Source organism: Postia placenta (assembly GCF_002117355.1).
Source record: "Postia placenta MAD-698-R-SB12 unplaced genomic scaffold POSPLAscaffold_3, whole genome shotgun sequence".
Taxonomy (NCBI): Eukaryota; Fungi; Basidiomycota; class Agaricomycetes; order Polyporales; family Adustoporiaceae; genus Rhodonia; species Rhodonia placenta.
In genome coordinates this window covers 770,014-782,755 of record NW_020169834.1, presented here as the reverse complement: position 1 = coordinate 782,755, position 12,742 = coordinate 770,014, and the positions used below count along the sequence as shown (strand labels likewise).

The following is a 12,742-nucleotide window of genomic DNA, read 5'->3' as shown; positions in this document are numbered from 1 at the left end:
TTACTTCCTGCTTGGATTGTACGGCTCGCATTATACCGACAGTGGTAGAAACAGAGACAGAAGAGCAGCGCGGATGCGGTCTATAGAATAATGTAGGATCTACAATACGACGTATTACTCTTGTACGATATCCTCCTTCCTCGGCTTGCTCTTCATCAACTCCTTGCCCTGTCCAATAATGGACTGTGCCTCGTCATCCAGAAGCGTACCTGCGGCATGCTGATCAGCACAAATTCTATACAATCGAAAACGGAATCTACTCACCAAGACCCTCCTCTTTTACTAGGCCCAGTACGTGCTCGAGCTCAACAAACCCGTCCTTGTCGACATCCAGCTTCTCGATGACCTTGTGTCCGACGTCCTCATCTGGCTTGTGCTTAATTACTGCAAGCGCCTTTTCGAGGTCCTCCACGGAGATGCGTCCTTGCGGGTCGCATGAGATCATCTGCAGCGACGAACCGACACGCGCGTCGTAATCCGAGATTTGCTGGTCAATCTTGGTCAACATGGTTCGGATGCGCTTCGTCAGCGCCGCCTCTGGCGACTTGGGGTCCTGCTATGGGAACGTCAGAGGGATGCAGGACCGTACAGAGTTTCGAAGAACTCACCTCCTCAGCCTTCATGTTCTCCTCCATCAGAGCGCGCATCTCGTCACGCTCCTTGAGAACGCTAGACTTTGCCGACAGAATCGACAGCGCCTCGCCGAGTTCCTTCAGTTGCTCGGTAGTCATGCGGGCGTCACCCTCTTCAACCTGGTCGGGCCGGAACTAATTGCAATTGATATACTTCAGCGTGTGGTCATAAGTGCAGTTAAGTCGGACATACTTCAGACTCAGGCAAAAGAGACTCTGCCAAACGTGCCTCCTCTTCCTTCTTCGCGCGACGGGCATCCTCCTCTTTCTGCTCCTGTTCTTCTTCGTCCTCGATGAGCTCTTCCTGCTGTTGCAAGACCTCCAGCTTCTGCTTGTAGCTCGCTTTGTCAGAGTCGACTTCGAGCTCAGCTTCATTCAGCAAGTTGTCCGGCAGGCCAGACAAGACAGACTCCAGACTCTTGATGATCCCCGACTTGCCATCCTCGTCCTCGCCCGGCTTCTTGTCGAACTGGAACGCTCGCGCAAGCACGAGTAGCACGCCGCTTACCCGATTATGCAGGTGCAAAGTAATCCACGTCGCAAGCTCCTCGCGGAGGCGCGCGGGCGACACACCACTGGTACGAATACCGCGGCTCTGGCATGCCGCCTGCAACTCCGATGTGCTGAGGTTGTCCACGCCCTCGCTGTCAATTAGCTGGTCGTCGCGCCGGAGCTCCAGTAGCCGTGTTCGTATCGTACCCCGCAGGAAGTTGTCCGTACCGAATGCATTAATGCCCATATACCGACACATGGAAACCAGCTGCGGGCGGGAAAGGTTGTCCAGCGTGAGGTCATCATCGAATAACCGGGCGACATTGATGACGTCGTGCGCGGAGGGGGACTCGCCAGTGGACCGGACCTTGCGGAAGAACTCCTTGAAGGCGTCACTGCCCACGATGTGCGCGTTTGCCTTCAGGCCCGACTCACGTAACGTTTCTTGCAGGAACTTGGCCATGTCCAGCCTGACCCGGAGTAACTTTCGCTGTTTCTCTTGCTACAGTCGCATGAGATGAGCAAGATAGGTAATGCATACTTGAATATCACTTACTGCAGCGAATTTGTCCTCAAATGTCGAAGGCAGCATGTTCGGGAAGAGTTTAAGACAGAGGGGAATGAGCAGCTCCATGAATGGCACGATCACAAAGACAGCGAAGGGAATGAGACGCAAGATGTCCTGCGTCGTACGCTTCAACTGTAATAATTCATGACCTTCGGTATAAGCCAGACGAGATATCAAACGGTGTCCCGCACCTGTCTGCGCTCTCGCCTTGTAAGACTTTCGCCGTGCAGGATCTTCCACAGCAGTCTTGATGATATACGCACTTCCGCACCAAGCAATTTACTGCCATGCCAGTAGTGCTGCGCCTCGTGCTTGACCTTCTTCCACACTCTCGTCGCCAGGGGTGCTTTTTCCGTAGGCTCTTTCGGGGTTGGTGGAGTCGCCTTGGGCTCCGCAGTCGCTTCCGCCTCTCCAGACGCATGCGTCGATGCGTTCCTCACATTCTCCGGGGTCGGTTTTGTGCTTTCATAGCGTCTATGGAGGGCGAATGCTGGCGGCGGCGTTAGGGGTGTGCGTGTGCGCTGACCGGTCGCTGGAAGTATGCGGAAGTTGACGAGCTGGCTTTGGCGACTAGAGGTGCGAGCGACGAGGGCTGGCGACGCTCTGGGCAGCCATATAGACATTAAATGCACAGATTATATGTGGATGGGAGGAAGGAGAAGAGTTACGGCGGTGGGTTGGGCATTCAGTAGTACTTCGGGAGTACGGACAAACGTTAGGATGACGCCGATCCTCGGCAGCTGTGAAGCCGATGCGGGGGTCATGTTTGCGCCTGTTGATCCTTCTCCTCGACCACGATGCCGGCGACGACGGTGTCGACCTCTGCGGCGGACCTGCACGACCCCACGAGCGCGGCGTTCAAGAAGGCAAGAAGGCAGTATCTCAAAACTACTCGCAACAGGACAGAACATGTCGAAGCAGAATGGACGCCCTTTAGGGCCGCTGAAAAGAAATTTAAAGCACGGTTTCCCCCTCCGGACCTCTCGGGTGTACTGGACTTGGCCCTGCTGGACGACTCCCGGGCCGCGGAGGTGTCCAACGGTGTATGGAAGGGCAGACCCAATGCTGTGCAGTGCGAGGAGATTGAGTTGAGACCTAGAGGAAGATCGTCGGGAATCAGGAAAGCTTATATATTCCCGAATACACCTGGTGGGACGCTTGTCGTTTGGTACTCGGGCTGTACGTATTCATTTTACATGTTTTCTGGTGTTTTGTGCAATAGGACTTGTTCTTCTGCCCTCATTCGTGCCGCCGGACGAACAGAGACGCCTTGTGCGGTGGGCATTATGCGACCAGGCTCGCCATCCAAACGCGACCAACCTGGACGCCCATTACATCCTTCCTGAGGATGGCCTGTGGAACCGCTTTTTACAGTCGAAGAAGGAGGCATGTGAAGACACGCTCGTCGAACCCCGCGCGTCGTCGCCCGACCCTCCAGAAGTCATCCCATCGCCAGAACCCCCGGGACCTCGTAAGCTGGTTTTTAACGAGCCGGCAGGGAAACATAACTATGTAAAGCTTTCTGCAGCTCCAAAGCCGCCCCCGGCACCATCGCCATCCGTTAGCCCGTCACCTGTATCGTCCCTTATACCAAAGCTACGGTGGGCGAACATCGGATGGTTTTACCACTGGGGAACCAAGCATTACGACTTTACACAGGGACCAGGCGTGATCCACGATGAAGTGCGGGAAGTCTGTAAGCGTGCTGTAACGGCTGTTGAGTGGGAGAAGGTCTTCGGTAGTGAGCGGATTCCCAGAGGGGGATGGGGCGAGGATGCCCCTGACTGGGACAGTTGGCACGAGATTTACGGTGAGATGGCAAGGCGTAAACATTCTTTTTTCTTAAGCTGACACGAAATGCTTAGAACCAGATGCCGGTATCGTCAACTTTTACCAGGCCAAGGTGAGAATATACAGTACGGTGTATCAATCGACCACGGGGTCATCTCACAGTCTGCAGGATACGCTGATGGCTCACGTTGATCGGTCGGAGGTCTGCGCGACCTCGCCGCTAGTATCCATTTCGTATGTGCTCTCTAGACCTCCCTCCCCGTCTAAATTTCTCAGACATGCACGACAGGCTAGGCTGTGCGGCGGTCTTTTTGATTGGCGGCCTTACGCGGGACGTTGAACCAATCCCCATACTTCTGCGCTCCGGCGACGTGGTCATCATGTCAGGACCCACATGCAGGAGAGCCTATCACGGTGAGTGCACTCGTCCTTCGACCACTAGCTTTCGCAAAGCTCATTCATACTTAATGTATAGGTGTTCCCCGAATATTGGAGGGCACATTACCTCCTCATCTCGTAGCAGAGACTGATAATGACGAATGGACAGTGTACGAGGAGTACTTGCGGACGACGCGCATCAATGTCAACGTCCGACAGGTATTTCCCAGAGGGTTCAACCCGGAGCTGCACTCTGCCGCAGGGTCATAATGATGGACTTCTACATCACGAACATGCTACATTATGAACAAGCTTGCATAGGATTGTAGCGTTACGCTCGAAACTGTAGCTCAGGATAGAGGTAGACTCGAGGGTCTCCAAGATCTCAATCATTGTGATGAAAATGAGAGACGGAAATGTGATTGTGCTCGGTCATAGGCTGGAAAGCAGGCATGCGGCACTTCCCAGTTGTCTGCGCACGTCGTGATAGTCGACGTCGTGTGCTACGAATGTCCCAACCCAATATTAAGATACTCAAACGTATTGAAGGAAGAGGCACTCACAGTCTTCTACTTCACCCCATAGCTCGATCTGGCTGTTCACCTCGACGTGTGATGCCAACGCTGCTTGTTCAGCCGTGATTTGCCGCATGACCAAGGCCAGTGCAATCAGGAACGACTTTGAAGTGTATGTCGTGCGTTCCATCGCTGAAAATCGCGACGTAAGAGCTTAGTCCAGACGTTGAAAGAAGGGCAAGCCTACCAGCCATCTGCCAGTGGTCGAATTTTGACATGACGTCGTTCAAGACGTGCACGGTTTCTGGTGGATGCGGGCTCAGGATGAAGGAGTCCGACGTACTGATCTCCACGCCGAATGTAGAGCGAGCCCACTGCAGGATAGGCTTCCAATGGGTGTCTTGCAGCTTGACGAGAGCCGCAGGCTTGTTTTGGAGGAAACTGAAAATGATATAGAGCACACATTCTTACAAGCCCAAAGCTGCCAGTGAACTGACCAGATAGTATCCGTCTCAAAATATTTGAGCAGCTGTGCACGCACTTCGCCGCGCGTCTGTTCGTCGTCTGAGAATGCGTCGATGGCTCTCGACGTAAGGGACGTCTATGCCGAAGTGTGTATTAGCCGATATTTCGAGGAGACGTACGAAACTCACCATGGGTAGAGTATGGGGCTTCAGCAGTGTCTCCTGGTTCTCCCATTCCGACGCAATCAAAGTCGCCACCAGCCTCTTGTTCTTGGGCAACAAGAGAGGCTTCCCGGCAGGCGTTCGAAGCGGCCGTTTGTCTAGCGTAACGGCAAAGGCATCATCACGCTCTTCGATTCCAACTGTCTTCCAGAACCGTTTGAGCGTCGCCTCAGCACCTGGCGAAGAAGATGTTCAGCGTACCACAAGGTCGGGTACAGCTAATCCTCACGGTTTGTCGCAGTGGCCGCGGGTCCAGAGGATGCTACTGTTGCTTGAGTTCTATACACCCATTTTCTGTGGCAGTTTGCGGGCGGCCGTAGGTGTGACCTAGTCAGAGGGACAAGGGAGCGACGAAGGGCTTGCATGGGTTTGAGGTAATGACTGAGCAAGAAAGCAAAGCGCTATATTGCCTAATACAGAAGCCACACACCGATCAATCCAAGTATGTACTACACCTTGATCACCCACTTTTGACAGTATATTGTCAACGGTGATATTGTGTTTGCGAGGTTAGCAACTTGGCATTTTCGCGAGACGCGCACATCGCCGCATGGCAAGCTGCATCTTCTTGTACCATTGATTATACGTTCTAGACTCGCGCTCGTCTTAAAGTACTAGGTTACTATTATTGATGTCTGAAGATTTCGTCTGCTACAGCACATACACATCACGAGGCCTACGAGCACGCAAGTTAAGTCAAAGATGAAGGGAGCACATTTCAGTCAGGTATGTTTATTCACTTCAACGCTCCAACAGAACGGGTCGCAGCAGCTGTGTCCTTCCACACCTCCCGAGTCGTCTGAATTGGCTACGAGTTTGGCCCCGTCCCAGAACACATTATCTGCCAGCACAGCGAGACCACGGACCTGCTCATCGTCAATACCTATGCAACCATCGAAATGCAGCTCCTGAAGCCCTCCGAGATTGGCGCGTCGTTTGTTCAGAAGGAACGTCAGAGCATCTATAGATCTGATGGGGCTAGTACCTTGTGTATCCTTAGGCACGGGTGCCATCAGACACAGTCTTTTTAGCCTCATGGTGCGCAGCTTGGGGAAACGGCCATAGCGCAAAGCACAGACCATATGCCAGATAGCCTGAGTAGTTGGCCCGCAAATTATGATCGTCTGAACGCCCTCCAGCTGTGCATATATTACTCTCCAATGGAGGGTAGGCGCTAATATGTCGCGAGGCTGCAGCACTTGCCAGTAGAGAACCTTGAGAACCGTGCGTGTGGGCCATTCAAGCTGCATGTGCATCATGTCCATGCTGACGCCTTCGAGGATAATGGATTCTACAGAGCGCAAGTTCGCCCAGTTTGAGCGAAGTAGTTCCACAAGATCGGGCAGGCCGTCCGGTCTATCGGCACACATGAGACTGCCAGACATCAGCTTCGGGGCGTGGAGGTGGCAGAGTAAATTGGCGCAATAGGTAGGCTCGGCGACGACGTATATGGTAGTCAGATGATGCATAGTCAGAAAGGGAGGAAGAGACGGTGCGATTATGTGCGCAGGCGGCACTGGGACTCGTGGCAGCGGGTACGCCTCGCCCACACCCCGTTTTACCAGGACAAATGTTTCCAATTGCGGTAATTGTACGAGGCATTGCAACAAGTCTTCCAAATGGGGCGCGGTCCCATAGGGAGTAATGATGTCCAGTCGTTTGAGAGATCGAGGCATGGCGAAGCCCAGCGCAACCGGCCAGTAGTGAATACGAAGAACCGCCAGGGTCGTCGTCAGCTCATGCCGTATCGCCTCGGGAAGAGTCCCGATCACTGCTACAGGGGCATCAATGGCGGTGAGACAAAGTTTCCGTAGACGTGGTGCATTGCCAGCCATGCAGGCCGCCGCACGCTCCAGGATTGCTGCTGGCGCGCTGATCGAGAGGGCTTCAATGCGTGGCAACTCCTTGAGTACCTTCAGCAGAAGACTCAGTGCAGGGCGGAGTAGCCTCGGACCGAAGACCTCGTGCGTATAGCTCGCCTGCACATGTAGCAACGCACCCTGAGAGCGCATTAACAGTGTCTTGACCAACTCAGGGTGATGCGGAAGGTGGATGGAAGACCAGAACTCAGGACATGCAAGGATGAGCACGCGCCAGGCATTACATATGTGTGATATCTTCACCGAAGGGGGCAGGCGGGCAGGGATGTCTCGGGTGTGCAGAAATATTTCCAGTATGATTTCGATCGGCAAGGTGAAGATCGGTGCCAGGAGGTTCTGCGAAGCCCTGCCGCCACGGCGCTCAAAGTAGAGAATGGACCTGTGGGTCGTGCCGTTAGCGATGCGCCCTGTGCAGTGTTGAAGGTTCAGTTGACCAGACATACCTCAATTGCAATTGGGACATGCAGAAACTAGACTCGAAGTCAGCAGTTGAAGAACGCACCTTCGTGGCTGGACCAAGTTCTCATACAAATGCACCAGGTGGACAAGACTGAAGGACAAGGCAGCCCAATGCAACAGAGCTTCTCTGTGACCGTCAAGGCATCCGATGATTATCCTGCATTATCCACTCAGCGGCGTCTTCTGGGTTGCCAGGTGCTTCCACCTGATAGTTGTCTTGTACTAGTCCTTGATGGTTGTTCGCTTACGTTGGAACAAGCTTTGTCTCAGCCCCAGAACAATGCTCTCTGTGTCCTAGCCGATCCTTGGTCTCTGCACTACGTTTCCGCACTACGATCAGCCAATCCTCATCGGCGGACCTATTCACCGATGAAAGCAAGCTGAGAGAGAAAGGACCAGGAACACATTCATCACAGCTGTTTCGATGAAGATAAAGTCAAAGCGTGAGACTGGTAGCCACCTTGTTTTGTATTCTCCGTGATTAGATCGAATCTCTGTCTATCTCTGTTCGCTTTCCCCCCAGCTGACACCACATAAGCATTCACCAAATAATATTCTATACAGCTATCATACAAGACATATTGCATCCAAACTCGTGAACTTGTGAGTGTACGTCTCACACCATATTCCTCGCGGCAGTGCATGCCTAATCACGAGCATCATTTCGCGCAACCCTCATAATCTGCTCCAAGGTCTCAAGATCGATCGCCATCACCCACGGCAGCACAGGTGGGGGAATGCACTCTTCTTCGGTACCATCAACATTAACCCAGTACACCCAGTCTGTGAAATTCTTCAGCTGCGAAATGCAGGAGGCGTCCTGGACGTAGTGGCAGTGATCCATGTGGATCGTCGCTAGCCGCTTGCATTCACGAGCGCGTAACGACAATGCGCCGACAAGAGTAGTTGTGAGTGTCAAAGGGACCCAAGGGGTGGTTTGAAGCACATTCACCTTCTCGAGTACTAGGCGATGTAAGCGAGGGAAACATTCTGCGGAAAGGTGATACATGGCCTGCCATAAGCCTGGGGCTTTCCCGGTTATATGCATCGTGGAGATGCCGCTTGCTATAGGCAGCGTGAGGATAGTATTCCACAAAGACGTGGGCTTCCACGCAATCCCATTTTTTCTGCGCTGCGAGTAAGAGAGGGCGAGATGTCCCATTTCATTCTCCGTACGCTGAAGCTCCATGAATACCACGTCGTGGTCAAATCCCCAGACGCAAGCTGTGTCCATTCTGCCCAAACTATACAGCTTCGGACGCAGGGCCGCCTCGAGCACCCGCATCTTCCTTGGATTGTCATGGCAGAAAATGTCGAGACTTGAAAGCTCCGGAAAGTGAAAATGATTGAGGATATTTGCAGACCAGACGGGCTCCGCAATGAGGCGTAACTGAACGAGGTGGTGCATTATGGGAGGCACCTCGGGGGGCGGAATGACTCTGGCGGACTTGATAGGATTAGGTTCGAAGATGGAATTGGCATCGAGCCGGTGAACCAATTCGATGTTCGTCAGAAGCGGCAACTCTCCTATGACCTTTATCAAGTTCTGTTGTATAGACCTCTTATTACAGACGATGCAGAGCTGCTTGAGAGTCATAGGCAAGAAAGGTCCGCGTTTCATAGGATGGTTTGACCATATTGGCCATGATATAAGTTCGAACAATTCCAGGGACCTTGTCTCTTTACATCGTATCGTCTTTGGCAGGTCTCCGACCTTGACGGGGGCCTCCCGAGCGTCAGCTGCTTGAAGGACCAACCGTCGGAGGCGCGGAGCAGGGCCCTCCAAAGCATTCACGGCACACTTCATCATATTTGCGGGTGTATTCACCAGGAGCTCTTCAATATGTGGAAGCCTCTGCTCGAGAAACTTCGTGAACTGTTGGCTCGTGGTGTCGTGTAGGTATCGTATCTCCACGACTAGCGGAGCACACTTGCAGCGGCGGAGAAGTTCACTGACTAAACCCTCGGGTGCAGGAAAGTGTAAGTAGGCCCACAGGCGGGAGCACCGAATGGAGGTCTCATGCCAGAAATGACAGACGTGCGATACTCTGAGGGCGAGTTGGATGTTCTCTGAAGCCCAGGGATTAGAAGCCTGCGCATCCAAGAAGATCTCGAGTAGGACCTCTGGGGGGACGGAGTAGATTGGCGCAACGATATTCTGCGGTGCCCTAGCCCGCCAACTGTGCCTGTCATCGCTATCAACAATCTAGGCTGTTTCTCATGCAAGGACTTATTCGGCTTACCCAGGGCGTAACGACAACATTTGAGGAACCTCGGTAAGGTGACAGTCTGCAAGTGGAGTGTTCCGGCAACGCCACAAATGCGTACCACGTTTTATACCGCTCTACACGTGACAGTGTTGCGTATGCGTTGGGGAAAGAAAATTTAGTTTGTGCTGGGAATTTGGCATGAACAATCAGTGGCAACGCTGCCACCTTTCATCAGCAGCAATCCCTAAATAAGGCCTGATGCGCACCACATGCTCACCGAAAACGGCGCCCTCGCTGGACATTGTCTAATCACGAGTTATTGAACAATTCCATCATTCCATTCCTAGTCATTCAGGTAGTCTTTCTTGGCAGGACGTCAATACCACTTTCAAGCTTTGGTAGGCTCAAGACATCCGTATCTGACTTCATTGTGCGGTTATCGGAAAGCCCCGAGATCGCTAGTATTATTCAGGCCCTAAGCCAGCATTCAGCCTTTCTGTCAGGATTCATAGATCTAGCATTAGTTTAGATGCTCATACTTATGAGTGGCATCGAGAGTTTAGGCTGAGTTGCTGGTGGTTGCAGGAATCGATTCATAATAGGAAGCGATCCGAGATGACCTTGATTTCCAGAAATAGCAACCACCGCCGATCAGACAGACTCACCTTCGAATTTTGTAACTACGATTGCATGCCGTTATGGCGATAGTCTCGCATTAATCTACATCATCTAACCCAAGCCTAGCCAAGCCTCTGCAGATGTCTACGTAAGGCGAACCCTCAACTCCATCGACTAGAACAGTGTCCGCAAAGTCACAGAACTGGTCGTGCAGCCCAGGGCCACCAGAATCGATCAGATGTAGCTCCTGAACGCGCCCAAACATCGCGCATCGTATGCTCAAAAAGATGCGCAGCGATTCGAGAAAGTCTGACGGTAAGCTGTGGTGGGCCTTCCATGGACCACGCGCATGCAGAGGCACGCCCTCGAGCTTGAGGACACGCAAAAGGGGAAGACTACCGTAGGCGAAGGCGCACATAGGGTGCAGAAGGGCGTGAGGCAACGGCCCACAGACGTGCATTGTGTGAACGTTCTCGACTTGTGCATACACAACGTCCCACAAACGGATGATCGCCCAGACATCATGCGGTAATGGCGGCTGCCAGTAGGTGACTGTGAGGGCCTTCATATCCTGGCCGCCGCCCGGTCCTTGAAACCGCACGGTCACCGTATCACCCTCGCTGCCGGAGAGCCAGATGGTGTCAAACTCCCCGAAATTCGCTAGTAGCGGACCAAGCTCCATCAGCATCTCGCGGAGCCCGCCTACTCTGTCGAAACAAACCGCGTGGATTGAACGCAGCGCAGGAAGCTGAAAATGGGAAAGTACGTTCGCGCAATATAATGGCTCCGCGAGAACATCTAGCGTATGCAAGTGCGAAAGGGTGACAGAGGACGGCGGTAAGAACACGGATGCCTCAGGCCCGTCAATTCGGCAGAGGTTCGATTCTCCCACGCCTCGTTTGTGAATCTGTATGAACTCCACGAAGGGAAGTTCAGCGATGCATTCCAGTAGGTCCAGCAGATAGGGAGCACATTCAAAAGAGGTACGGATCTGCAGCCGCTTCAAGGCTCGAGGTAATGAAAAACCCGATGCGACAGGCCAGTGAAGGATCCCTAATTCTGTCAAGGACGCCGTCCGCTCGTGGAAAAGGGTTGCAGGAAGAGATCTGACCACCTCTCCGGGGCCATCGACAGCATTCATAACGAAAGCACGGAGATGCGGTGCACCGTCCTTCATAGACGAGACTACGCGATCGAGAATCGTCACAGGTGCGTGAATACGGAGGGTTTCGATCCGAGGGATTTCCTTCAGAACTTCAAGTAGCAGCCTGAGGACCTGAGATTGAAGAGCGTTGACTGGTATGTGTGCTATTGCTATATGTAAAGAGGCGCTTTTGGAGCGGGCCAGGAGCTTCGCCACCCAGTCGGGATGTACGGGGAGGTCTATGGACGTCCAGAACTCGGAGCATTGAAGAATGAGGATGCGCCAAGAGGAGCATACGTGCGATATCGTGATTGCTGCGGAGAGGACGGGAACACTTTCGCAGCAACTGTACCCCCAGATCTCTAAGAGAATCTCTGTAGGGAGCGTGAACACGGGTGAGCGAAAATTCTGCGGTGATCTGGTCTGCTTGTGGGACCTAATGTGTCTGAAGATCGAATAAGCGTGAGTCTGCGCGAAGCCAATAGCAACCCACTTGTACTGTTGTCGGAACTTTCGACAGCTTCAGATCTGTATGAGAGCGGTTGATTTTGGGGCTAGACGTACCTGGCGAGGAGTACGGGTCGTTATTGCTACGATAGCCCGGCGCGCAGTCGAGACATAGTTGCCATGAGGCATGTTCAGCGACATGGGTGTTTCTTGTAAAGTCCTGTGTTCGGTTTGCCACCATTTGTACTCGGTTGTATTGCCTTGTGTTCATCGCCGTCATCCGGAATGAACGTAACAATTAGTCATCGACCCCCGCGTGATCGACAGACTAGCCTAACCCCTTTTGCCACATACAGAGCCTTGCGTATACAATGAACGGGCAGCTCTTTGTATACATATCGCCTGAGCCGGTAGAGCTTATACTAGGGTCCAACTTCAACTGATAGGGGGCGCTGCTAACAGTTACTTGAGGAGTCCACTGACTAGGACTTCGCAGGCGCTCGACGTGGGAAATCTGTGCATGGGCGTTCCTAGTAAATTGATTATTGCCGTGATGACAGTCAATATCGCTTGATGATGAACCAGTAGTTCCACAGAACTCCCCACATCCAAGCGCGACGATCAGCTTCATTGCCACGGATTGGCTTCAAACTCATCATGGACCTCCTTGGATCAGACGCTGAACTCAGCAAGCTGACTTGACCTCTGCCGCGAGATCCATTATGCACCATTTCAACATATAGATAGTTCGGTGGGCAATTCCCAAGAGCAAACGCGATACAGTTATCGTAGAACGTCAATGATCATGTGTGCGCTCTGGGGCTGGTTTGGGAGAATCGGACGAACCTAGGTCATATGTTCCGACGATCGAGTGTGACTCTCAGGCTACATCTACTAAGCCTTCACAGTCGCCTCCGCTCTC

The 12,742-nt window shown here is 52.9% G+C and overlaps 5 protein-coding genes across 5 annotated transcripts; 1 reads left to right on the top strand and 4 right to left on the bottom strand.

Moving 5' to 3' along the window:
* Positions 1-50: 50 nt before the first annotated feature.
* POSPLADRAFT_1178344 (hypothetical protein) lies at positions 51-2,345 on the bottom strand. Its single transcript, XM_024488586.1, has 6 exons — positions 1,884-2,345; positions 1,681-1,824; positions 826-1,626; positions 609-767; positions 265-556; positions 51-209 (listed from the first exon to the last, which is right to left on the bottom strand). Exons 1-6 carry the CDS (start codon positions 2,313-2,315, stop codon positions 115-117), a joined length of 1,923 nt encoding a protein of 640 aa, XP_024341593.1. The 5' UTR covers positions 2,316-2,345; the 3' UTR covers positions 51-114.
* Positions 2,346-2,489: 144 nt separating this feature from the next.
* POSPLADRAFT_1044247 (hypothetical protein) lies at positions 2,490-4,131 on the top strand (the record flags this gene model as incomplete). The annotated part of the gene is made up of 6 exons (XM_024478498.1): positions 2,490-2,841; positions 2,915-3,502; positions 3,558-3,595; positions 3,653-3,717; positions 3,773-3,897; positions 3,959-4,131. The coding sequence occupies 6 exons, from the start codon at positions 2,490-2,492 to the stop codon at positions 4,129-4,131; spliced, it is 1,341 nt and encodes a 446-aa protein (XP_024341592.1).
* A 162-nt stretch (positions 4,132-4,293) lies between these two features.
* Positions 4,294-5,427, bottom strand: POSPLADRAFT_1134500 (hypothetical protein; the record flags this gene model as incomplete). Its single annotated transcript, XM_024484488.1, has 6 exons — positions 4,294-4,364; positions 4,425-4,568; positions 4,624-4,817; positions 4,874-4,977; positions 5,030-5,238; positions 5,292-5,427. The coding sequence occupies 6 exons, from the start codon at positions 5,425-5,427 to the stop codon at positions 4,294-4,296; spliced, it is 858 nt and encodes a 285-aa protein (XP_024341591.1).
* Positions 5,428-8,047: 2,620 nt separating this feature from the next.
* On the bottom strand, positions 8,048-8,998 carry POSPLADRAFT_1053608 (hypothetical protein; the record flags this gene model as incomplete). The annotated part of the gene is made up of 1 exon (XM_024480428.1): positions 8,048-8,998. The coding sequence occupies one exon, from the start codon at positions 8,996-8,998 to the stop codon at positions 8,048-8,050; it is 951 nt and encodes a 316-aa protein (XP_024341590.1).
* Positions 8,999-10,326: 1,328 nt separating this feature from the next.
* Positions 10,327-12,021, bottom strand: POSPLADRAFT_1053607 (hypothetical protein; the record flags this gene model as incomplete). The annotated part of the gene is made up of 2 exons (XM_024480427.1): positions 10,327-11,883; positions 11,938-12,021. The coding sequence occupies 2 exons, from the start codon at positions 12,019-12,021 to the stop codon at positions 10,327-10,329; spliced, it is 1,641 nt and encodes a 546-aa protein (XP_024341589.1).
* Between the last annotated feature and the right edge of the window lie 721 nt (positions 12,022-12,742).